This window comes from Oratosquilla oratoria, chromosome 18 (assembly GCF_046742065.1).
Source record: "Oratosquilla oratoria isolate Oo_2021 chromosome 18, ASM4674206v1, whole genome shotgun sequence".
Classification (NCBI taxonomy): domain Eukaryota; kingdom Metazoa; phylum Arthropoda; class Malacostraca; order Stomatopoda; family Squillidae; genus Oratosquilla; species Oratosquilla oratoria.
In genome coordinates this window covers 53,722,865-53,749,863 of record NC_134794.1, presented here as the reverse complement: position 1 = coordinate 53,749,863, position 26,999 = coordinate 53,722,865, and the positions used below count along the sequence as shown (strand labels likewise).

At 41.1% G+C, this 26,999-nt stretch overlaps 1 protein-coding gene across 7 annotated transcripts in view; it reads left to right on the top strand.

The window, feature by feature from the left end:
* stmA (Protein EFR3 homolog stmA) overlaps positions 1-26,999 on the top strand; it is a 150,633-nt gene that overhangs the window by 109,194 nt on the left and 14,440 nt on the right. For 3 of the 7 annotated variants that reach the window (XM_076201962.1, XM_076201964.1, XM_076201963.1), the window contains exons 2-5: positions 11,906-12,392; positions 22,625-22,701; positions 23,751-23,877; positions 25,391-25,542. In XM_076201962.1, coding sequence (XP_076058077.1) covers positions 12,305-12,392; positions 22,625-22,701; positions 23,751-23,877; positions 25,391-25,542 — 444 coding nt within the window. In that variant the 5' untranslated portion in view covers positions 11,906-12,304. Of the gene's footprint in view, positions 1-11,905; positions 12,393-22,624; positions 22,702-23,750; positions 23,878-23,962; positions 24,068-25,390; positions 25,543-26,999 lie in introns of those variants that run through there. The other 4 variants (XM_076201967.1, XM_076201966.1, XM_076201968.1 and 1 more) reach the window with 2 other exon arrangements.

Genomic DNA, 26,999 nt, shown 5'->3' with positions numbered 1-26,999 from the left:
GGTGTCCGAGTCATTATGTGTGGGAGGGTTGGGGGGGATTGTGTGGATTTAGGGGGGGTGGGGGTGGTTAAGGGGGTGGGCGGAAGGGGGAGGAAAGCATTACGCAACGCTGGAGACAGTTGATGTGTCTGACCAGAGATTAGTCAATGGTTTTGTAAGACTTCCTTCTTTACCGCTCCGCTTCTGCAGCGCCGTCGGAGTTCGATCTGACTTCGTGAATGCGAAAACTCAGGTTCGATCTCGCACCGTGGCTGTCGGTCACTCACTTGCCCATGATATCGTAGCACTCAGGGCAAAAGTGGCAGTTTCGGCCCGTGGCCAGTATGTGGCGCCAGTGATTCACGGTCACTGCCTTGGGCCAGCGGGGTGACAACTGACTTGACAAGTACATGGTACAGGAGGGCAAAAGACAAGAGTCTCCTGAAAGGATCTTGAACCAAAGGATTGATTGATTATATAGTGAATTTTGCCCCACTAGACCAAATCCCATTCTAAAGGAAAATTAATCTATTTAATCTTGCTGAAACAAGTATACACTTAGTGACTCCTCAGAAGTTGATGAAATAGAGGATAGAAGACATATGTCTGTCTCCAGTTCGATTCATGAAAGGGTCGTGTGTGCTTCCGTATCATTTGCCAATTTCGTTTTATTTCCTGTTTCAGTTTTGTGATGTTTCTTCTTGTCTGGACCTAGTTCCATTGCGTCACCATTTTCCCCAAATGTAGTTTTGAGTTTCCATGACTTTTTTGTTAGTTTTACTTTTTAATTAACTCGTTTCTTCTAATCTCTTGTATGGACTTCTTGTTATCAATATCGTATCACAATAATTGCGTATTATCAACAATTTTAATATCCATTATCTAGTGTTTTTCAGCGATATCTTGAAGGATTACAAAGGCAGAGCATGCCGACAGGAGACCTTTTGGTCCATAACTAGGTTGGATGCGGAAAAAATATAATAATGATAAAAAATAAAGATGAAAAATAAAATAAAATAAGAATTATAGTAATATAAATATTGATGAATAAAACAAATGCATAGGTATAGTTAAATAATAAACAGGTAAATAGTAAATAATAAACTAACAGATAATAATAAATGAAAATCAAGAAAATAATAAATAAACAGACAAATAATAACAAGCAAGTTAATTGTGACCGTCCTGGGTTATATGTAAAGATACTGAACACCTGGGTGGAGCAGTAGGTAGCGTTCCTGGCTCAAACACTGAAACCCCGGGATCGATTTCCGGGGGGAAGTGCGCGTTTTGTTCAAAGTCGCACTTTCACGGCCTTCCAACCCCTCTGTGCAACGGTGGACATCAGAGGGGCAGTATACCAGTGTCGCCTTTCAATGCTGGCACGTCATCAGTATGATCAAGGTGGTGGAGCACTGGTTTCAGACTCCCTTCTCAAGCACAGCCTATCCAATACGCTTGACACTCCACATACAATCACGTGGTGAGGTATAGGTTTCGTCCTGCACGGGTTTGGTCGACGGTCTTGCAGTGGACCATCAACGCTGAACATTTTACTATCAAACTTTATGATAAGTCTTTAAACACACACACACACACACACACACACACACACACACACACACACACACACACACACACACACACACACACAGAAAACCTTCCAAACACACGTCTGCAACTTTCTCCCTTTCTCTTTGAATGGGTTGGAGTCTTTCTTGTGCCAAAAGAGTAAATGGAAGTGGAATTGGTGCATTCTGCTTCCGCTGTGTGCAAGCAACGTTCCGCCACTGGAGAAAAGTGAGGGAACCGCCCGTTGTGGTCTAGGAGGGAGAGAGAGAGAGAGAGGGAGAGAGAAGCCATATGCAATTACTGTGGATTTTTTTTATTTTTTTTTTTTACATAAAGATAAGTATCTTATTTATGGCAGTAGTTTGTTCCTTATGTGGGTTCGTGCGTGTGTGTGTGTGTGCACGCACGTGCGTGTGTGATGCATCTTTGAGAATGGGAGTTCTGGGTTATTGTTGCGTAGCCAACAAAACCACGAAACCATCTGGGCTGACTCACCCGACGTGTGTGTATACACACACACACACACACACACACACACACACACACACACACACACACACACACACACACACACACACACACACACACACACACACACACACACACACACACACACACACACACACACACACACACACACACCACTGCATTGCAACCCTCCGACACAATATTGTAACTTCGCTTTGATGAAATCATCTTTCCCAACACTTCCAGGTAGAGATGTGGCGCAGTCGGCTTGGGTTGCGCCACGGGAGGGGAAAAGGTCTCGAGTTCGAACCTCGGCGGTCACTGGTGACTGTCACTTATACTGGCTCACCGAGATCAAAGGGCTTTTTTTTTATGCCGAAGGCCTCACTCTCACTCTCTCTCTCTCTCTCTCTTTATTTTTTTATTTATCTGTTCTACGAGTTGGGAAGTCTTCTGATTTATTTGTTTATAATTTTATCTATCTATCTATATATATATATATATATATATATATATATATATATATATATGTTGAGACATTGTGACAAATTGAGAAAGGAAGAAGCACTCGGAAGAAGCTTAAAGCGAAACCGGTCGGGAATAAACTCAGAACTCGGACCTGGACTCGTGTGTGTGTGTGTGTGTGTGTGTGTGTGTGTGTGTGTGTGTTTGTGTTTGTATATAAACAATGGTTTTTGCCTCTTGTATGGGAGATAGCCAATCCCGTCCAAGGATGCTTTGGGTCTAAGCGTGACATGGGCACCCACCAGTCTCCTCACTCGTCCCCATTGAGTCGCCTTTTATGACCCGTGTAGGAACTCGGTGACGGTATTCTTAACCCTGCACCGCAAGAAGAAGTGGTGCCCTAGCCCTGGTACAGGAGAGGTTTAAATAAGAACATAAGAATGAAGGAGACTGCAAGAGACCATAAGGCCTACACTAGGCAGTTCCATGTCCATTACCACCTGTCATCCCCATCCATAAAGTTGTCTAACCGTTTCTTAAAACAACTGATACTTTCAGCGCTCACTACATGGTTACTAAGTCTATTCCATTCGTTGACCACCCTATTAGTAAACCAATTCTTGCCTATTTCCTTCTTAAATCTAATTTTGTCCAGTTTAAATCCATAACTGCGAATCCTGTTCTATTGTTTTAATATGATGACCTTGTTTGCATCACCCTTGTTAAAGCCTTTGATCCACTTGAACACCTCAATTAGATCACCCCACACTCTGCGTCTTTCCAGAGAGTGTAAGTTAATGTATCATTTAGATCATTCTTCTCTGTACTGATTCTAGTGAATTGATGTCCATTCTATAGGACGGAGACCAAAATTGTACCGCATAGTCAAGGATGGGTCTAACTATCGCTAATTAGAGTTTGATAATTACCTCTGCACTTCTATTCGTTACTGTCTTAGCAATGAAACTTAATGCTCTGTTAGCTTTATTCCTGGCGCTAATGCACTGTTTCCTGGTTTTAAGGCCCGGACTCACTAGAACTCCCAAGTCTCTCTCGCACTCAGTTTAAATACAACAGAAGCGATTTATAATGAAAGTTAAAAAAAAAATAGATAAATGAATAGATAAATAAGTAAATAAAATTATCTTCTGTGGACAGAAATTTGTCTCCGTAAAATGATGCTGTGTGCCTCTGGTCCGTAGGGATGTTGCCATCAAAGTCTCCTTAATATATGGGTAATATTTTCATTACTAGAGGAATATATATACTATATATTGTTACGTTCTCTTGTGATTCTAATACTATACGTTGTTGTTCCATATACAATGTAGTCCTTTTTATTAAGTCATATGAATATCTTGCATTGTACGACGTCATGATTATGACGTCATACATTTCGATGGCACACTCAATCCTAGAATAGGTGAATATTAGTCTAGAACTTGGCCAGATCATGGGCCTAGGTTTTCAGTCTGGACCCAGTTCTGGGTATATCTCTGTTACCAAAATTATTTCTCGTTTCAACCATTTGTCAACAGTACTCTTCCTGCAGTCTTTTCTCCCAATCTCTCATCCCTCTTCCCTCCCCTCCTTTCTTCTCTCCTTCTCCTTCCCCTCCCCTTTCCCTCTCTCTCCCTCCCTTCTCCATCTCTCCTGTCCATCCCTCCCTCTCTCCCTACCTCCCTCCCACTCTCCCTCCTCACTCTCCCTCTCTCCCTCCCTCCCACCCACCCTCTCTCCCTCCCTCCTTTCCTCCCTCCCTCCCTCCTTTCCTCCCTCTCTCCCTCCCTCCCTCCTTTCCTCCCTCCCTCCCTCCCTCCCACTCCTCTCTTGAGCTGAGCTATTATACTTAAATCTTCTCATTTTCCTTCTCACTCCTCATTGTCAACGCCTCATTCCTCCCGGCCTCTCCTCCTCCTCCTCGTCCCTCTCTTCCTCCTCTACCTCCTCTTCGTTTTCTCCTTCATCTCCTTCCCTCCTCTTCCTTCTCTTTCTCCTCCTCCTCCTCCTCCTCCTCCTCTCCAACTTCCTCCTCCTCCTCCTTTCCCCCCCCTCCTCCTCCTCCTCCTCCTTAACTTCTCATTAGTCTTGAGCCCTCCTCGCCTTTCAAGTCGTTGCCATGGGAACGGTGGGAAGGAGGAGAAGAATGAAAGAAAGGGAAGGAAAGCAGGAAGGAAGGAAGGAAGGAAGGAAGGAAAGGAGCCCTGACCTCGCTACAAGCCCCTTTCTCCTCCTCCTCCTCCTCTAGGAGAGCGCTACCACAAGCCCAGTACACGTCGCCAGGTTTAGCCAGAATAAAAAAAATAATGTAAGCCATGGTATGGTAACGGCCAGGAAGGGAGAGTTACGAAAAGGAACTACATGTGCGCGCGCGCACACACACACACACACACACACACACACACACACACACACACACACACACACACACACACACACACACACACACACACACACACAATGTGGTAATGTGATAGACCATCAATTGAGCAGGTAGGGAAATATTACCGGTACTTGTGCTGTTCACTTTGACCTCAACAGCTATTAACGACCGGGTAGGTTTGGGGCTAAGTAATCCTTAAGCAAGGAAATCCAGAATGTTCTTATACGTGACCCATTCCCCCCCCAAAAAAAAAAAATATTTTCTCATTCCTCCTCATCTTGTTCGACTTCTAAATAATATCGATATTTGCCTACGAGAAAAAATAAACGATATGACGTCATATCGCTCGCATGGAGGTCCGGCCATGCACCCTCTAGTCGCCATGCTCATGCATGCAAGACATTCGAATTTCAAACGTACGTATCCTTCATTTGCTATCCGAAATAAACTTATATACTGTTAGATCTTGGTTCATGAACATTACCTAACCCCCCCCCCCCTTGCCGGAAAAGGGAAAGAAAAGTTGTGAGATGTGATTCTTGCTGTTCCATTGTTTGGGGGTGAGTAGGTGCGACATTGTGACAAGGAGCCTAAATGTGCGTTTGAATTCTCCCCCTCTTGACCCTCTGGTTGAACGTGCTATACCTGAGCGAAACAAGGAAATGGGTTGAGAGGTGGGATAAAGAGATTAAGGACATAAAAACGGGTTAAGTGACTGCTCGAGGAGAAGAGGAGGAAGAAGACGTTGAGAAAGAGGAGGAGAAGGATAAGGACGAGAAGGTGGAGGGATATTGGGAAGAATGAGGAAGCGGGCTGTTGAAGAAGAGGAGGAAGTGGGGGAAGATTTATCCAGGTCACTGGTTTCACAACTGTGTATTTAGGGATGATGATGATGATGATGATGATGAAGAAGAGAGCATCTGATATATCATGTGGTTGGTTACGTGTCATATTTTATTTACTTAGTAAAGTGATTCTGGGTACTGATGTGAGTCAAATATGAGTCACGTTTGACGTGGTTTGTTGGCCTATGCGGTGCCAAATGGTGGACATAAAATGTGTCCCGGGTTGAGGGTGGGTGGGAGGTGGAGGAGGGTAGTTTAAAAATATTTTTAATTTTTCTATTCACTTTTTTGTTGTTGTACATTGTGTGGCAGGAGGATATATTGTTTTCTTTTTTCTTACATTTGTTCTTTATCGTATTTGTTTACTTTGACTTTTTAAATTATTTCTTGACTATCTTATTTATATATTTAATTATTTATGTGTCTATTTATTTTTTATTTTATATTTATTCTTTTTACTCATTATTTTTAATGAACGCCGTTTGAATTCGGACGGATAGGTCAAAACTGCTTCTCTTTGAAGAACCTCCCCTCCTACTCCCACTCCCCCTCCCACTCCCACTCCCACTCCCACTCCTCCTATAGGCACCAATATTTGTCTAAAACTTGATCTAGTTTACCCTCTACTGAATAAAATCTAATAAAATCGCCTGGAGAGAACGTGCAAGTCTGATAATAAAACTGAGAAATTGGATAAAAGGAAAAGAGGAGTTTGTCGCGGATAAAGATTCGTTTAGATAAATACCTAAGCAAAATGATGTAATGACTGCCATTTATTTTATGTTATTTGTTTATTTGTTTGTTATTATTTGTCTGTTTATTATTTGCTTTATTTTCATTTATTTGTTTTTTTTTCAATTTATTATTGTTTACTATTTACCTGTTTGTTTACTATGTAGACCTATGCATTCATTTATCTATTTTATTTATTATATTATTATGATTTTATTTATTTATTTATTTATATATTTATCATTATATTTTTTTCGCATCCGACCTAGTTATGGACCAAAAGGTCTCCTGTCGGCATGCTCCGCCTTTGTAATCCGTTGATACAAAGGCTGGTCAGTGTGTGTGTGTGTGTGTGTGTGTGTGTGTGTGTGTGTGTGTGTGTGTGTGTGTGTCTGTGTTGTGAAATATATGTTGGCGCAAATGGGGGAAAAAGATCATGGATGACCTAGGACTTCTCACCTTTTTTATTTTTGTTTTATTTTTCATCATTTTTACTGAATTTTTAAATTAATTGAAAATAGGTTTTGATAATATGATTATCATTACTTTCATTATCATCATCGTACATTGTCGTTATCATAATCAGTATTATTATTATTATTATTATTGTTATTATTATTATTATTAATTATTGTTATTATTATTATTATTATTATTGTTATTATTGTTATTATTATTATTGTTATTATTATTATTGTTATTGTTATTATTATTATTATTATTATTATTATTATTATTATTATTATTATTATTATTATTATCATTAATATTATTGATATCCTCATCATCATCATCACCATCACCACCACCACCACCACCACTGCCACCACCACTGCCAACACCAACACCACTGCCAACACCACCACCACCACCACCACTACCACTGCCACTGCCACCACCACTGCAACCACCACCACCACATTATCATTACTACTACAAAATTGTTGATGGCATTAATCATACAACTCCCTCATATTCCAATATCCCTTGTCTACTGTTCCATATTTCATCGTACAAAACCAGAAAGATACGTTTCGGACTTGGTGTCTGTCGGACACGTGTGTGTCATAATGTTTAGCCCGAATTGTCGTCCTCACCACCAATTCGGTCCTTCGGCAGCTGTTGCTTGTCGTCTCGCCGCACAAACACGGACCAAATTGTGTGACGTCACATGTCACGTGATCCGTGATGTTGTTTGGTTCTCCATCAGTACTTCGGAGCCGGTTCCTTCTCGGCCACCACACACATGAAGGGAAGGGAAGGGCTTGGCGTCTACTGAGCAGGGCGAGCAATGCTATCTGGTTGGGGGAGAAGGTACAGAGAGGAACGTCTTCATCAGTTAGTTGTCCAGGGTCATGTAATAGAATTTCTCAATCTAGAATATGTACGTGTTGTGTGTGCATATATATTTATATGTGTGTATGTATATGTGTATGTATGTATATGTATGTATTTGTATGTATATAGTATATATATATATATATATATATATATATATTATATATTATATATATATATATATATATAATATATATATATATATTATATATATATATATATATGATTCAACTCGGTCTTTGGATCATGTGTTGGACTCGTGATCGAGAGCTATTTCCTGTGTGTGTGTGTGTGTGTGTGTGTGTGTGTGTGTGTGTATGTATGTGTGTGTGTGGATGTATACACATATATACCCTCCTGCGTGACAGAGAATTTAACCTGACGTTGTTGCCAGATTGAGTTGGTTAATAGACTCTGCCGGTAATTGTTTAAACTCCTTTCGATTGGGGGAGGGGAGGGGAGGGGAGGGGAGTGGGGACGCCCCGCAGCTGAATAGAATCACCTTGCGACAATCGGCAGAACTCGTGTCTTGCGTCCTCCTCAGCGGGAGGTGTCAGACGATTAAAATCGCCAGGCGACAGCTGAGTCCTAGGAAGTGTAAAGGTGGTCCTGTTATGGACCTCTATGCCCCTCTGCCCCTCTCTCTCTCTCTCTCTCTCTCTCTCTCTCTCTCTCTCTCTCATCGTGGTCGCCTCTCAGTGAGCGAATATTTAGTAGTTTGGTGTGCAGGTCTGGAATTCCCAAGTAATGTGTCACAAATTGTTTTGGCCCACTCTTTTTTATATCATAATTACAAAATATAGCTATATGTATGGAATACACATTATATGTAATGAGTAGAAGTATGATAAATAACTTCTATTACGGAATGTGACGGCTGCTGTATAAACAATGGTCGCAACCTCTGTTAACGAGTTCACGAGTTGCTAGCAGTTATATATACCTTGTTAAGTATAGGAATCAAATGTGTTGCCTTATGAAGATAAAGTTACGGTAAGCTTTCATGTATGTTAGATATAAAGTATGGGTGCACGATTAACTAATACTGCAAGACATTATCAATAAATATTACAGCCATTATCATTACCAACACGAAAGGTGGAAAACCGACTTTAAAAGTATTGAGGAAAGTCTACCGAGACCATTAGTAAATATTAAAAGCTCAGAATCCATGGCAGCAGCTATTCTGTGTCTCATTTGGTGTATTCTATTGTAATAAACTAATTGCCGATTAAAGAAGGATTTGCTCAGACATCACTTTTGTGGCTGACAAACGACAAGCAAAATTTTTACATTTATTATTATTATTATCAATGGAAGGTTTGATGCACACTTTGGAGGCGATGTGAGTAGCGGAGCAAGTAAAAGGCTGTTTCATTCTACGGATTTATTCTAGTAAATCGCAGCCAATTGCCTTGTCCAGCGCCAGTCGAGATCTGCGCTAAGAAGCAAGGCAACTGACCACGAAGGATGTGACGGTTGCCACTACATCAATTTTTGGTCCTACAGTAATATTTACAATGTGACAGAAGTAGGTATTTACATGGTTGAGTGATACACTCAATGTTAAGTGATTTTTTTTTACAATTATGGTGCATAGAAAGGACATGGCATATTTTAATCATACCTGGCGAAAAAGAAAATGCAAAGATAATTCCTTCTGTGGACGTACGCTTCACAACGGTCGCATCTCGTGCGGACCAGATGTCCTAAGAGGTCAAGGTCGACCTAATTCCAGTTAAGTGGCCTTTGGTCGGGTTCTGGTTAGACCTGACGCTCAATAGCTGTTTAGTGCTACTGCTGCGACGTACGCGACGTCGTATGCTTGATTCTTCTCGTAGTGTGACGTCCTGTGACGTGGAATATATTTTCTTCTAACACACACACACACACACAAACACACACACACACACACACACACACACACACACATATATATATATATATATATAATATGTATGTATGTATATATGTGTGTGTATTCCATACATATATCTTTTGTGATTATGATATGAAAAAGTGGGCCAAAACAATTAGTGATACATTACTTGGGAATCCCAGATCTACATACCTAACTACCAAATATTCGTTCACCGAGGGGCGACCACGTTGAGAGAGAGGGGCGTGGAAAGTCAACTTCTTGTTCGAGCGCTCTGTCCTGTATTGGCTGTAGCTCCTCGCACTGCCTGCTCATGAACTTTTCAGCCATGGCTGTACTTCATTCTGACTAGCACCAGACAGTGGTATTCAGTGAAAAGAATGATCCTCTTGTGGACTATTTTTGGTCAATTTTAGGGACTTAAATTCTGGCCCAATTTGGACCACTTTGGACCAGGTTTGGCCCACTTGACGTCTATGTTTTGCTTGACGCCAGGCCATTTGGTTTAGGTCGGAGGGACCTTTCTGGGAATAAAAATAATTTCTAATGAAATCATATGACACCCGTCCGTGAAGTGGCTCAAAATAGGTTATTTTTTATTTATTATTTTTTTTTTTTTTGGGGGGGGAGGCTTGATTTGGCAACGATGTTAGAAGGAATTGGAAGCCGAATCTGGAAAATATTTTCTCTTGATTTAACATATGAAGTTCACGGTTTTATATGTATATATATATATAATGTGTGTGTGTGTGTTTACCTAATTGCTTTTACCTAATTGTAGTATTCAGGAAAAGAGCAACGCTTGTGAGGACCTGTCTCTTTCTCTGCAATTTACCTGCCTGACTTCTTGTATAGTTCCAACTTGGTCTACATCCTTTTCTCCAATTAATGTGTGTGTGTGGTCTGTGTGTGTGTGTGTGTGTGTGTGTGTGTGTGTGTGTGTGTGTGTGTGTGTGTGTGTAGTAAAACGAAGTTTGTTGCCTTGGTTACCTCAACTTCGCCATCTCCTCCTCTTCCTCTTCCTCCTTCTCCTCCTCCGTTCCTGCCATGTTGGTCATGCTCTGCTTCGTAACGCTAACGCCAAGTCCTCGCCCATGATTGGGGTTAAGCGTTTCGATAATCTCTCTCTCTTTTTCTCTCTCTCTCTCTCTCTCTCTCTCTCTCTCTCTCTCTCTCTCTCTCTCTCTCTCTCTCTCTCTCTCTCACACACACACACACACACACACACACACACACACACACACACACACACACACACACACATACACACACACACACACACACACACACACACACACACACACACACACACACACTCACTCACTCACTCACTCACCCACTCTTGTCTGTCTTGCTTCCTCTTTCATCTCCCGCCCGGCCCTGCTGGCGTTCCATGTCATTATCTTTGTGGTTTTCAGTCGGTCTGAATGACTGTTGAGACTCACTATCCTCCTCATTTGTTGATTTAATTATAAAGTTCTTTATTCATTTATTTATTTGTATTAATTTAGTTATTTTGTTTTATTCTATTTTTTATCATTATTGTCGTTGTTGTAAAAGGAATGAGAACGAAAGTTTAGATGAGGATGACGACGACGACGACGACGACTGTGGATTAGTAAGGCAGAGTTTGTGGAGATTATTATGACTTCCGTCAAATTTGCCATCCATTTTAATTCGTAATGCTGACGGTGTATGTTTGGTCTAGGTGACCGCCCCTCACCGAGGTAATTCTGGGATATTCCTGTGGTTTTTACAACGTTCATATAAGCAAGAAACTACATACCGGTAATCGGCAGGGACTCGTCGAACCCTGAAAAGAACAATGACATCACAAAGCACCGTGTATCTTTGTGAATATGTATATGTATGTATAGGTATGTATATATATATATATATATATATATATCTATAGATATATATATATTATATATGCAAATAAAACACTAGGAACACGTGTTCACAAATGCGTAAGTAACCACTAGGAAAAGTAAACTAACGAAACAGAACGCTTTCGTATAATTAAATCTTGCTGATACAAAGAAATTACTTACGCATATATATATATATATATATATATATATATATACATACATATATATATATACATATATATATCCCCAACCAGAATAAAATATCTCAAGTTCAGAATTGGTTTTGTAGCCGATTCTTGTTTTTTCATGTAGGCGAGAATGTATACCATTGGTAACCTTTTTTTCATATATATGATTTTCCTTTTGTTAGGTGTGACTGGAAAAATGTTCTGTTACAAAACAGTGAAGCTAAAAATATCCGTGGTGTGACTTTGAAATGAATAATGTCTGAGGTTTCATACACGGTTATTTATATGAATATTTAAACTGCAGACAATGTAAACTCTACAATATTGCACTTGGTTAACCCCCACGTGTGTGTGTGTGTGTGTGTCAAGAGATTAGACTCCCGTCAAGGCTTTATGTCCGATACCACGGAAGCCCCGTGGTGCCACACGCCTCCGCTTCCTCCGCCACGCCCGTTACCGAACTCCAGATCGTCGACAGAAGGTTCCGTTGTAAGTGGCGCGTTGGGTGTCGGCACTGTACCCAGTGAAGAAGACGAGGAGGAGGAAGAAGAAGAAGAGGAGGAGGAGGAGGAGCAGCAGCGATGGCCTCGTGGTTTCAGTGCTGCAAGGAACGCCAACCTGTCGCTGATACAGTCGAAGCAGTAGTCATCAAGTTGTGTGGTCCTTCCTGTAAGTTGGCAACCCCCCTCCCCCCAACGCCTGGCACTCCTATTATTGTCTGTTTTTGTTGTCTTGCCTGCCGTCGCTTCGGCGTGGGCACCTTCATAGTACGACTGATGTGAAGTGAGCCACAAAGTCGGTTCAACTAACTACAGCAATTGTAGTTCAGGCTTTAGGCAGCCTGTGGCAAACGAATTGCATATGTATGTGTGTGTGTGTGTGTGTGTGTGTGTGTGCGTGTGTGTGTGCGTGTGTATGTGTGTGTGTGCAAACTGCTTTATATTTGATGATGCCATACTTGTATTTAGCAGTATACAGCATGTATATATGTAAATGTAATTTGTGTGTGTGTATGTGCGTGAGAGAATATTATTTAATGTTCATATTATAGTTCATTTTCAGATGTGTTTACGTAATGTGATGTATCGATATTCAGTAACCGTAAGGTATATATTTTCATCGTAAATGTGTTCTATTTTGTGTGTTGTCGAAAACATGATTCGCTTCAACGTAAAGCCACCTTCAACTTGACGTAGATCAATGATGTCGGGAACCTACAAGACTCGTGTAGTACTCGTAGAAGGTCGCTGACAGAGGATCCTTGTTTTATCCATCAGAGGACGCTGTAAAGGTCTTAAGGTGGTATCATACTGGACTATTTTTCCTCCGACTGTTGGAACAGATTTGTAGCTTGCAGTTTTCGGGGAGAAATCTGATATACTGGAAGAAAATAATTTTCCTCCAGCATAATATCACGTGACATTGTATGTCAATTGTTGAGAAAATAGTTTGCCATAATGATTTTACGACGGAAAAAGTTTTGGAGGTTGGCGGGCAGTACCTACCGCTGATTAATCGGAGGTTGGAAGAAAGGTAACCCAGTGTGATGACCCTTTTAAGTCTTTGCTTGTATCGAGAGGTGATGACGTCATGTTTTGTCAACGTCGCTTGATGTTTGACGTCATGTCGACTCGGGCGACATTTTTAACCAATTAAGATAGACTTTGTGCATAAAGATTCTGTACTAAATATTTTCAGTTTGACTACTGTAGTTATTTCTAATAGATGTCAGAATTTCATCCCTTCCCATATTGGCGAAATATTTGTGTGCATTTTTTATTCAAATCGAGACGTTGAAAAAGTGAAGTGTCCTGTAAGTGCTAATTGTATAAGCTTTAGGATTGTAGTTTGTAGAAAGATCAATACTCCAACAGTATCTTGTGTAGATCTTTAGACCCACCCCCAAAAAAAATCCCCCCCAAAAGCGAAGGACCCCCCTTCTCCTTGCTTTAGGATACCCCCCTCCTTCCCTGACCTCGACTTTGTGTGTGTTGCTGTGGAACTGATGGCGACTTTGAATTTGGTCGTCTTAGTATGAGTATATAGAAGACTGTTATGTGACTCTCTCTCACTCTCACTCTCACTCACATGTTAGGCGAGGGTCGCGTTGCCTCTGGGGGGGCCCATCAATTTCCATCAGCCTCTCGAAGGCTCTGATTCAGGGGGGGGTGAGGTTGATAGTGAAGGGGGAGGTAGGGAGGGAGAGGGAGGTGGGGCCTTTACCCTCCTGGAGCTTTAAGAAAATCCGCCTTACCACTCCCCTCTCCTCTCCTCTTCTCTCCTCTTCTCTCTCCTCTCCCCTCCCCTCTCCTCTCCCCTCCCCTCTCCTCTCCCCTCTCCTCTCCTCTCCCCTCTCCTCTCCCCTCTCCTCTTCCCTCACCTCCCTTTCCCTTTCCCCCTCCCCTCCCCTCTTCCCTCTCCCCTCTCCTCTCCCCTCCCCTCTCCTCTCCCCTCCCCTCTCCTCTCCCCTCTCCTCTCCTCTCCCCTCCCCTCTCCTCTCCCCTCCCCTCCCCTCTCCTCTCCCCTCCCCTCTCCTCTCCTCTCCCCTCCCCTCTCCTTTTCCCTCTCCTTTTCCCACTCCTCCCCGCTCCTTCCCTCTCCTCCCCCTCTCCTCCCCCGCTCCCCTCTCCTCCCCCGCTCCCCTCTCCTCCCCCGCTCCCCTCTCCTCCCCCGCTCCCCTCTCCTCCCCCGTTCCCCTCTCCTCCCCCTCTCCCCTCTCCTCTCCCCTCTCCTCCCCCTCTCCCCTCTCCTCCCCCTCTCCCCTCTCCTCCCCCTCTCCCCTCTCCTCCCCCTCTCCCCTCTCCTCCCCCTCTCCCCTCTCCTCCCCCCTCCCCTCTCCTCCTCCTCTCCCCTCTCCTCCCCCCTCTCCCCTCTCCTCCCCCTCTCCCCTCTCCTCCCCCTCTCCCCTCTCCTTTCCCCTCCCCTCTCCTTTCCCCTCCCCTCTCCTTTCCCCTCCCCTCTCCTTTCCCCTCTCCTCCGTCCAACCTCTCCCCGATCCTCCTGGAGCGAGCGCCCTAGTTTCCCGTGCCCGGATCACAGACCTCGCTCCCTCTCTCCCCCTCCCTCCCTCTCTCCCTCTTTCCACCTCCTTACGCACACCCTATATTCTTCTTTCTCTTTCCTCTTCTCCTCCTCCTCCTCCCCCTCCTCCTCCCCCTTCTCCTCCTCCTCCTCCTCCTCCTCCTCCTCCCCCCCATCGTTCTCGTAAGTAGATAAATGAACAAATAAAAGAAAATAATAATAGATAAGTAAACGGATGAATAGATAACATTATGCAGTCTTGATCACGGGGCTACATGTCACGCTCTTAAAAAAATCAACGACAGTGAATCTTGTTTACATTTTTGTATAAATTGTCATTGAACACCTTCAATACGATGGCGATCTTGATAGATTCCCCCCCCCCCCCCACGCTGGGCTATGTTAGAAAATTAAAGAATAGGAGACAGGACCGAATGAGCGTTGCTCCTTCCCTGTATACTGTATGACTACAAGTAATGGACCGTGACCCCTTTCGGGTCCCCCTCCCAGCTACGTTAGGTCAAATCGCCTCATCGCCCCTTTAGCTTTTCTCCCCCCCCCACCACCACCACTAACATCCCCTCTTCCTCCTCCTCCTCCTCCTCCCTCCTCCTCCTCCACCACCTCCTTCTCATCCACCTCCTCACCCATCTCCTCCTTCTCATCCACCACTTTCTCCTTTTCCTCCTCCTCTTCCCGTCTTCCAACACCACTCCTCTCCCTCCTCCTACACACCCACCTCCTCCTCTTCCTACTTCTCCTCCTCTTCTTCCACCTCCTCCTCTTCCTACTTCTCCTCCTCTTCTTCCTCCTCCTCCCCTTCTATTCTTCCTCCTCCTCCTCCCCTCTTCCTACACTTCCACTCCTCCCCTTCCTCCTCCTCCTCCTCCCCTCTTCCTACACTTCCACTCCTCCCCTTCCTCCTCCTCCTCCCTCACTTCTTCCGTGACCTTACTTAGCGACCTCCACGTGTGTGTTGTAGGGAGCCCAGCAGCCAGCCTAGCCACACCCCGCGCGCGCGACCCCCAGTCAGGCTCAAACAAAGCCCGTGGGAGTGATACTTCACTCCCACCCACCCACCCCCAAAAAAAAAAAAAAAATCACCCCACCATCACCACCCCACCTCCCTATTCCTCCCCCCTCTTTCCCCACCTCCCTATTCACTCCACTCCCATGACCACCAGTCTCCCCCCCCGTCCCCCTTCCTGATAAATTCATGCAAGTTCCTCCCCCCACACGCCCACGTCCTCGGTGTGGGGAGCGGGGAGCGGACCATGTATCCCCTCCCTCCCTCCCTCCCTCCTTCCCTCCTTCCCTCCACTCCCGCCCCTCCATACCTCATTGTATAGCTGACGTGTCCAAAAGTGAGACGATTTTATTCAACCGGTGGGCGACTTTATAAAAAAAAAAAAAAAACTCAACCCAACCCTTTGCAGACAATAACTCAAAATACTCCATCTCTTCGAGTGAAACTTGGAAGAAGGGGAGGCGAGGATGGAGGGAGTGGGTGGGGGGTATTCGCCCGTGACACGACATAAAGACGTACTGTGTACACCTCTACAGTTTGCATTGTCTGTCTACCTGTCTGTCTGTCGGTCTGTATTCTGTGAACCGAGAGAATGTTTCGTGTTTACATGAGCAAATCTCCAACTCATAATTTATCTTAGCTAAGTGGTCTCCTCCCGTCTTCGCTTCCCCCCCCACTCTCCTCTTCCCCCCCCCTCTTTATCTATACTTTCTTCCTCTTACCTCTGTAACTCCACCTCTTCGGTGAAATGTTGTCCGCAAGGATAGAAGCATTGGTTATTCCCGACAAAAAAAATCTCTCTCTCTCTCTCTCTCTCTCTCCCTCTCTCTTTCTTTCTCTCTCTCTCTCTCCAATTGCTCAGTCTTCCTTCATGCCTATCCTGTTACAAGTATTATCTTGTTTAGTGAGAAAGTTACATAACTTTGTCTAGAGTGTTATTGTTGTTTTTTAGTGTTTAGAGAAGAAACCTTGTCTGTACTTCGTTGTACAATAGGTAAGAACGTGTCATTGGCCATCACGATCGAACCATTGTGAGAACGTGAACGAAAGGAACTGAAACACAAGTACCGGACATAACCGTGTATTTAAATATTGACAGAAGGCATCGATGTGTCCTGTATTTACCTATTTGTAGTATACAGGAAAGGAGCAACGCTCATTCGGTCCTGTCTCCTATTCTTTCATTTTCTAATATACCTAGACTCAAATGCATGTACGGTTCCAACTTAATCTAATTCTTTGATTTCCAGTTGTCATATTTAGATTTGAACTCGTGTATTGTTTGAGCTTGGGTATCACCTTCTGAGCTATTCCACATATTTATACATCTATATGGAAAACTGTATTTCTTCACATCCTTTCCAAGACATCTTAAAGCCCTCCCCCCATCTTTAATCAGGAGATCTCTTCTGTCAATGCAATCTATCCCCTTTAATGACCTGAACACTGTAGTCATGTCACCACTTTCTCTTCAATCTTTCAAAGTTGGCAGACCCACTACCTTCAGTCTTTCCTCATATGGTTTATCTGTCGGGATGGGGACCAATTTGATTGCTGCCCTTTGTATTCTTTCAATCTTGCTTATATCCTTCACTCTGTGTGGGGACCATACCGCTGAGTGACACATATTCATTCCAGTCTTGGACGTATCAGTGTTTTGGTGAGCCTTTTCATCATCTCTTGATCCATGTCATGGAAGGCCACTTTAATCTCCTGCAGTAGTCCATATGTCTCTCCCACAATCCTGCTGATATATCTGACAGGTGACAGGTCTTTTATCAACACTTCCAAGTCTTGCTCCTCTTTTGCTTTTGTAATGGGTTCACCTCCCAAGGAATAGTTTAAGGATGGCCTTTTGCCACTATTGCCTATTTCCAGTACTTTGCATTTTTTTTTTTTTTTTTAACTTCATTTCCCATTCTTGGCTCCATGCTAAAATAGTATCTAGATCTTTTTGCAATATTCAACTGTCCTCATTTTTCATTCCTCATGATTTTTGCATAATCTGCAAACATGTTGGCATAGCTTGTTGTTCTTCCATCATGTCATTAACATAGACAAGAAACATTATTGGTACAAGCCCTGAACCTTGTAATACTCTGCTTGCTGCTGCTCCCCATCTAGACATCTTGTCCTTTACCACTGTCCTCATGTATCTTTCCTTCAAAAAGTCTTTAATCCATTCTAATAGTTTGCTTCTCAGTCCTCCAACATGCTCCAATTTCCACATAAGTCAACTGAGGTACTTTATCAAATACTTTCTCTAGATTCAGGTACATTCAGTCCACCTGCACTTCTCTTGCAGCACATCAATCACTCGGAGTAAACCCTTAAAAGGGTCAACACACATGACCTTCCAGATCTGAAGCCAAACTGACTATCTGTCAGAATGTTCATCTTTTCAAGATATTTGGTCCATCGATCTTTCACAATCCTTTCACATAATTTCACTATTGTGCTGGTTAGTGATACTGGCCTATAATTTAGTGGTGTTTCCTTGTTTCCACCTTTGTGAATTGGCACCACGTTTGCCCTTTTCCAATCAAGTGGCACAGTACCTTCTTTCAATGAATGTGTAGTAAGAATGTGGATCTTGTCTGCTAGTTGTTCCCTACATTCTTCAAGTACCCAGTTTGAGATCCTGTCAGGTCCTGAGGTTTTTGTCACATCCAATGATTCGAGGATATTGAGTACTTCCCTTTTACATTTATATCTGCCAAAACTGGTTTTTTGCTCCTCCAAGAAGTTGCACTCTTTTGTGAAGACCGATTGGAAACCTTCGTTCATTATTTGTCTTCATTATTTCTGCCTGAGCTGAGGCATCTTCAAAGACCTCACCATCTACTATTAACTTGGTGATTTCTCTGTGCATTTTTCTACTTCACCTCTTTTGAAATTCCATTCTTCCTGCAAATTCTGGTATAGTCATTCCTAACTTGTTTGTAATCATTCTTTTTTTTATTGCTTCTTTTCTTTCTCTGTTTTCCTCAAGCCACATGCCTGACCTTTTTTGCAATCTCAAACTTTTTGTAAAACCAATCCTGTTTTTGCTTCTTCCCTTTTCTAGTCTTTGGCACATGTTTGTTCACTCCTATGTTGTAAATGTCAAGAAAGATTTTCCATTTCCTCCTTATTCCTGTGGTATTCATGAATTCCTCCCAATTTGTTTCTTCAAAGAATTTTCTCAACCCTAAGTAATCTGCTTTACTAAAATTGAATCTCCTTTGCCTGTGTGATTCATTCCTTGGCTCTATTTCCTCCTCCTCCAGCTGAAATTCAATTGTAACCTAGTCATTTTTTCCTATCAGGCAAAGGTAGTTCAAGGAGCTGATAATGTCTGGCTCTTTGATAAGTAACAGATCTAATCTTGTGGGAGTGTCATCTCCTCTTACCAGGATCACTTCCTTTACCCACTGGGTCATTGTGTGCTCCATTGCTACACTAACAGTGTATTTCCCCAGGAACTTGCTTTGCTACTTGCTTCTCATCCCTCTCAGTTGACATCACAATTGAAATCTCCAATAAGGACTATGTTCCTACTTTGCTCTATGTTCCTACTTTGCTCAACATTTTTCTTTAGAAAAAAAGAGTTGTATCCTTTAATATTTCTTGATATTCAGTTTCATCCCAAGCCCTTGTTTTGGGGAGAATATATGCCACAATGAAGTCTCTTTTATTAGCTCTGATCTTTAGGTGAATTACTTCAGTCCTGCTTTCACTTAAATTTGCTTCTTCCACCTTTATGTCACTTCTTACCACAAACATCACTCCACCCTTTTTATCTTCTCTATCTCTTCTCCAGGAAGTGTATTTTGTTTCCCAACTGTATATCAATTTTTTGGGGGGAGTTTAGTCTATTAGACACAATATATCTGGCTCATTTATCCTTACATACATATACCATAGGCTTTTTCCTCCTTACAAGGGAGGTAGCCAAAGTTATCCTTAAGTAGTTATTTATCTCCCACCTAGCTGATAGTAAACCATCAGCATTAGCATATGCTATTCTAAGTTTTCTTGAAGCGCTTACTTTGCAATACTGCCTTCTTGTTCTCTTAGAAACCATTTCTTCATCTTCTGATTGATAACTCTCCAAAAACAAAATGCTCGTTTTCTTTTTTCATCTTCCTATCATTTTTTACTTTGGTTTCCACTAAGAGCTTTCATGTCTTTGCTTGTTCCTCTTTGTTAGCATCTATCCTAATCCAAATATTTTTTTTAACCTTGTGCTGACTTCCAAGACTTGCTGATTACTTCATTTGCCATGTCTTTCAACTTGAAGTGTATTTTCATTGGACATGCACACTTTCTCTTATACTTGTCTAACACTATACACACTCTCAGTCAGGTCAGTTACATCCAAGTCCTTCCCTAGAGTTATTGATGTAATTTCCCTGATTATTTGCTTTTTTTTTTCTACATAACTTTCATGAGTTGTATTCTTCTTGGCATCCAAAGAGTGAGACGCATTTAGACGTGTCTACAACATCTCTGAATATATATATGTATATATATATAACTGTGGCTATTCCTTCTTCCAGGGTATCTCTATCCTGTTGCTCCATGATCTCTTTAAAGGTTACTCTATTTTTCCTATCCTCTTTGTCCTCTATGGTGTTTAGATTTTTCCTCTCTTCAAACTTTCATTCTCCCTTCTCAATTTATATATCTCCATTTTTTGAGCCAGGTTTGTATACTTTTCCTGCTCAAGTTTATTCACTAGATTGTGTAATCAAGCTTCATGTGAGAAAATTAAGTCTCTTAAATCTTTCCAACTCTTTGTGTGTGTGTATTTTACCTAGATTTATTTACCTACCGTAGTTGTATCTTATGGGAAGGGGAGCTATGCTCGTGGTGTCCCATCTTTGTATCTCACAGTGTCTAGTTTGCTCTTAAATTCATGTACAGTTTTTGCACAGACTAAAGCTTTATCCAGCTTGTGTGTGTGTATTTATTTACCTAGTTGTATCTTATGGGAAGGGGAGCTACGCTCATGGTGCCCCGCCTTTGTGTCTCGCAGTGTCTAGTTTGCTCTTAAATTCATGTATGGTTTTTGCACACATTATTGTTTCATCCAGTTTGTTCCAAGTGTCCACTACTCTGTGTGGAAAACTTTTTTTTTTCATATCTCTTCTATAATTTTCCTTGTTGAGTTGTTTTCCATGTCCTCTTATGTTTCTCTTGTTCCAATTTAGTAAGTCCTCTCTATCAAGTATTTCTGTGCCTTTCGTAATTCTGTAGATGGTCAGTTGGTTGCCTCTCTCTCTCTTCTTTGTTCCAAAGTCGGCAACATCAATTTAGCCAGTCTCTCTTCATATGACAAGTTTGAAAGTGCTGGGGCCATTTTCGTGGTTGCTCTCTGGATTCTTTCAATTTTCTTTATATTCTTTTTGGTACTGGGTGACCATAATGTTGCAGCATACTCCAGTCTAGGCCTTATTAGTGTGACTAATATTTTTTTTAATAATTTCTTTGTCTAAATAGGTAGATGCCACTTTTATTGATTTTAGCAAGTTATAGGATTCTCTGACAACTTTGTTTATTTGTTTATCAGAGGACAAGTCCTTTGAGATACTCCCAGGTCTTTTTCAGATCCTACTTTCTTAATTTCTTTAGTTCCAATTGTATATTGTCCATATATATATATATATATATATATATATATATATATATATATATATATATGTATATATATGTATATATATATTTTATTTTACTTTTTCCGAACTCCATTATGCTACATTTCTTAATGTTGAAGTCCACTTCCCACTTCTGACTCCATTTCCAAACCTTGTTTAGGTCTCTCTGTAGTGTATGTTCCATGGTCATGTCCAGTAATACATTTCCCCATAGATCCTGTCTGCCCTTCAGTCATCTCCCAACAGATTTCTTTGCAGTTAGAATACCCCATAAGTACCAGGTTACCTCCATCCTTTAGTATCTTGTTTAATGAATGCCTTGCATCATCTAATATATATATATATATATGTATAATATATATATATTTATATATATATATATACACAAACTGCTTTGAACACAGCATTACCCAATTATTAATTTTCTTTGTAATGTTTTTAATTTTCCTCACTAGAGTTCTGATTTTGGGAGGATGAGTGAAGACAAACTGTCTGAAGTTATCCATCTATGAAACAAAAATTTAACATTTTGACTGCAAAGAGTCATTCTCAAAATGATAAGCTACAGAGTAATAAATACAATCTCACAGACACAAAAATATTACATTAAAACAGAATGAGAAACATACCCATTCTGCCATGATGTAATAGTTTTGTATTTACCTAGTGTGTCTATGCGATTATGTTTATTACTCTGAAGTTTATCATTTTGAGAAAGACTCTGTAGCTAAAACATAAAATTTGTGTTTAACTAAAATGGATAACTTTGGATAGATTGTCTTTGCTCATCCTCCTAAAATCAGAACTCTAGTGAGGAAACTTTAAAACATTAAAAAGAAAATTAATAATTGTGATAATACCGTGGTGTTCAGTTTGTATTAAAGAGAAGCTGCACCCTTAGTATGCTATATATATATAAGCTACCAGGATATTAGCATTTCTGATGTCTACCCAAGGATATGGTTTGTTCTTTGTAAAATCCCTAAACATCGTTTGCTCATTTTGTTCGTGGTAGATCATTCTTGTCTTTTATATGATCTGGAATGGTATTACTTAGGTTATCTTTTCACTTTCATAGCTGTGAATCACTTGATAATATGTGGATTAAATACTAAAGTTTGTTGCAGATACAAAAGGGAATAAGCACTTCATATATTGTTATCAGACTTGTAAGATATACATATATATATATATATATATTTTTTTTATTGTAGGTTGCTGTGGATGCTGTGCTGCCTTCAGGCCACGGTACAAACGCCATGTGGACAGCATCTTCCCACCCAGTCCTGAGGTAAATAGTTTTCAGAACTCTCCTCTTAAAGATATAATGAATTTTTGAATTGTGATACTTACCAGTGGTTCTTATGTATGCACACTTACAGTAGATATATACTGTACTGAAGGAGAAGAGAAGTAAGAGGACATGTGTCCCATTAGTTCCAAGGGTTTTTCTTTCTTTGAATAAGAATGTTTGATGTCAAGCAGAGCAAAATCTCTCGAACACTCAGGAATTAATGTACAAATGCACCCAAGGCAAAAAGTTTGTATTTGTTTGATCTATCCCAAACTACCATCACATAAAACGAAATAAATTCAAGATGCAATAGAAAAATGGCTATGAAATCTGTAAGTCATATAGATTTCTAAACATTTTCAGACAAGTGGAATTATTTAGGAAAGAGAAAAGAGTGCACCATTTATCATTGAGGGATTTAAGATAAATGATAAAGTAAAAGGAAAATGAAGATGTAATCAGATACCATTGCAAGATCCAATTGCTATCCCCCAGCTTTACTCATCTGTGCATGCATCCATTCTCTCCCAGTGAACCTCCTTACAATCGAAATCTCCATCTAGTAATAATCTTGTTTCTCTGGAAATCACCCTTTCCATTACATCCACACATTCACTCATCATTGACATTCATCCATTTTCCTCATCCTAGTCCACATTGTCACATCACCATGGTAACATTTGATCAAATCACTCACATTGGCTCCAAAGAATTTTTGCTCACCATTATTATCATGCCTTTGCTTTGAGCATGAGTTTGGGAAGGTGTACAAAAGAAGCAAGTTGAAGATAAATGTGGGTAAAAGTAAGGTGATGTTTCTTTCATAAGCTAGAGAATTCTTAAGTTTGAGCAAAATCAGAACTTAAAAAAAAAAAAAAAAGTTATTATAAGATGAATACACTTGTAATCCTCAATTGAATAAATACACAGTTGTTTCAATTGTTTAGTTTTGAAAATATAGAAATAAAAAGGAAATACTTTGAATTGCTATGGAGCAGCAATATTTCTAAGGCTATGAAGACTAGAAAAATCTCTTTTCATTTCAGCAAGGACTGGTGAAATCAAAGATGGAATGTCTCATATTCTATGCTATGAATAATCCAGACAAACTTGACAGCATTGGAGATTACCTTGCTCAGAGATTACTTCGAGATATTCACCGCAGAAGAACAGGTTAGTGTTAATTGCTGTCATAACTAATTGTATATGCACATTTCCTCAATGTTTTTTATCTCTTATCTTTATCAAACTTGGGACCAACAATGAGTACCTGCTTGTGATGGTCATGCAAGATGGACTTTGAAAGGGCCAACTTTCTGCTGTTCATCCTCATTACCCTTATCATCTGGAGGTATAGTCCTGAGTAGGTTACCATTCATTCTGTTGATCAGGTTCAAGACCTCTCTTTATCTTTCCTCTGCAATTTTTTTATTTAAGAAAAAGTGTAGTCCTTAGTAGGTTACCATTCATTCAAGTCCTCTCTTTATCTTTCCTCCACATTTTTTTTTCATTTAAGAGGGGATCAGTGATACAAGTAGATACTTGCTTATATTGGTCTTCCAAACAAACATTAGAGAGGATCTTATCCACACTCAAGGACCTTTTTTGGTTAGGAAACAGCAAGATAGGTCTCCATCTTTTAGAGCCAGGGGGTAGTGGGGGTGTGAGCAGTGTATACTTCCCCCCCCCCCCATACACACATACACACACTTTTTTTCTAAGCAAGATTTATCATGTTTGTTTTCAAGATTGGAACACATAATGCTCTAGTCAGGCTGGCTTTTATAAACTGCCCAGAACACTAGTTGAGGCTATTAGGATGCAATCAGTATAAGTTACATGCAAGAAGTATTATTAGGAGCACAAAATTAGCATTCATTTTATTTTTTCTTCCAAGCACCTCATTTGGTTGGAAAACAAGAGGGACATATTGCCACCCAAGCACATACATACTAACATATAGATTCTGTTCTTCCCACTTTTGCCAGCAAAATGAAGCCCTGGTTCTCCCTATTCATCTTCAAATCCCATCAACACTTGAACCTCCATTCAGTAGTGCAGCCCCACATTGCTGGCACTCAGTCTTTGGATCAAGTCCGTGACCTCCATCAATTTTTACAATCTTTTCTCTACTGAGGACCAAGAGTGGGTGCTTGCAATTGGTGGTCCTACAAGACAGATGTCAGAGAGAATCTTTTCCCTGCAGTTCATCTTTAAAAACCTATCAACGCCCTCACCTCCATGTGGAGGTGCATCCCTGAGGGGCTGACATTTGGTCTTTGGACTGGACCTAAGATCTATCTCCGTTAACTAAAACTGTATTTCCTCCACCTTTTCACGTAAGAAGAGCAGACAACTGGTGACTGCTCCCCTCCTAGTACCATAAATCATTGACATAGAAAAAGTTGTACAACAGTACAACACAGACACTATTTCAGCATTTCTTCCTAGAGAGAGATGTGGAAAGGCATGAGCACTGTTGCAGCTATTGTTGGGCAGCAATTTTCCAGCCAGTGAAATTCAAGGCAACAGTTGTTATTATCAGCTAGGAGTAGAGGATGGGGGAATGATTACAGCCGCTGTCTCTGTGAGATTTTATTTGTGAATGAGTGTGAGCTTTCCAGTTCTGGTGGATGAGTGTATGTACAATAATTATGTAACACATTTTATTTTTTCTACATTTCAGGCTATGTTATCATCACTATGGATGCTCTTGACCAACTTCTTGTCAGTTGTCGTGCAAACAACTTGAATTTGTTTGTAGAATCTTTCCTCAAGATGGTTCAGAATCTCTTGGAATCCATTGATCCACAGCTCCAATTAAGGGCAACTCAGTCGGTTAGTTCTTCTATCATACCATTGTATAAAAGCATGGAAGACTATAGAATTAAGTATTGTATTTAGTAGGACATACACAAATTTTGCACTGAAGCCATGACTGGTAACTGAATCACTGATTCCTGATTGGGGAAGATGATTCTTATCTATTTGTAATTCTGTAATATTTTTCATTATTTCTCAAGAAACATGGTACAAATGAAGTTACAACTAGTGATATTTAACCACTTCCATACGGTGATTCCTACGTAGGCGGCATGAGGAGCAAGTGGGTACTCGATGATGCCGACGTCACCATCTTGATTATATTTATTGTAGTCGTACCTACGTAATTTTCATTCTCTCTAAACTGGCTTCATCAATTTTCTATGGTTATCGAAATACACGGGTGAAAGAGAACGAATGATTGAGCACTGACTTTATTTTTTATAATGCAATTATTATGACGCAACATCACACGTCGGGCAGCTAATGCTGCCAGATGTACGATGTGCCCCGGAGTGAAGAGGTTAAATCCATGTAAGAATGCATTATTTCTGTTTTGTCTCAAAAACATAGTACAAATGAAGAATTACAAATATGTAGCTGTAGCATGCATTGAGATTTTCTCCCTTGTAATTGGGGTGGCCAAGTCAAGGCATACCTCAAGTCTTCCTGAGAGAAAAATACAAAAAAGGGGATTCCTAACTCCTTTGTTGTGCTTTATTTAATTGTCATTATTGACATGCATAAGAACATGGTGGTGACATTTTTAACCCTGCACCATGGAGGCATGAGAAAAGAGGAGGTAGAGCATTAGGAAATGTACAGGAGATATTTAAGAAGGACAGCAGAGATGGGGATAATCTTAAGTTAAAAAGTGGCTCTGTGGTTGAAGCTTTGTCTCTAACATAAAAGAATGCTGGTGATGCTGATCTGTATGGATGCTGCTAAAATCTCCAAAATATTGAATGCATAATAGGACAAATATGAATGTAGTAGTTTAAGAAGGATCAGTCTGTTGAGTGTAGTTGGAAAGGCATGTGGGAGGAGGAAAGGTGGATGCATGGATCAAGTTTTTGTAATCAGGTAGATATGTGAGAAGATTTTAGGGAGAGGTATGGTAGATCTGGAGAAGGCTTATGACAGAGTCATCAGGAAGGCATTGTGGGAGGTGTTGCAGATGTACAGCTGGCCCCAAGGGTTTCAGATAAAGGGTTGTATACCTGTACTAAAAACTCTCCACTTCCTTCATCTTCTTACTCTTTAAGCTCACCTCCAACTTACCACCATTACTACTCCCATTACTTATGATCTTACATGCTTCAATCTATCTTCAGACTCAGCCACAAGTGCAGTGTCATCTGCAAGTAACAACTGGCTCACCTTCCACTTCCCTTCACTCTCACTCACTCCAAGCCCATGCCCAGCACTCTCACATTTGCTTCCCCCTCCAATCCATCCATATATACATAAAA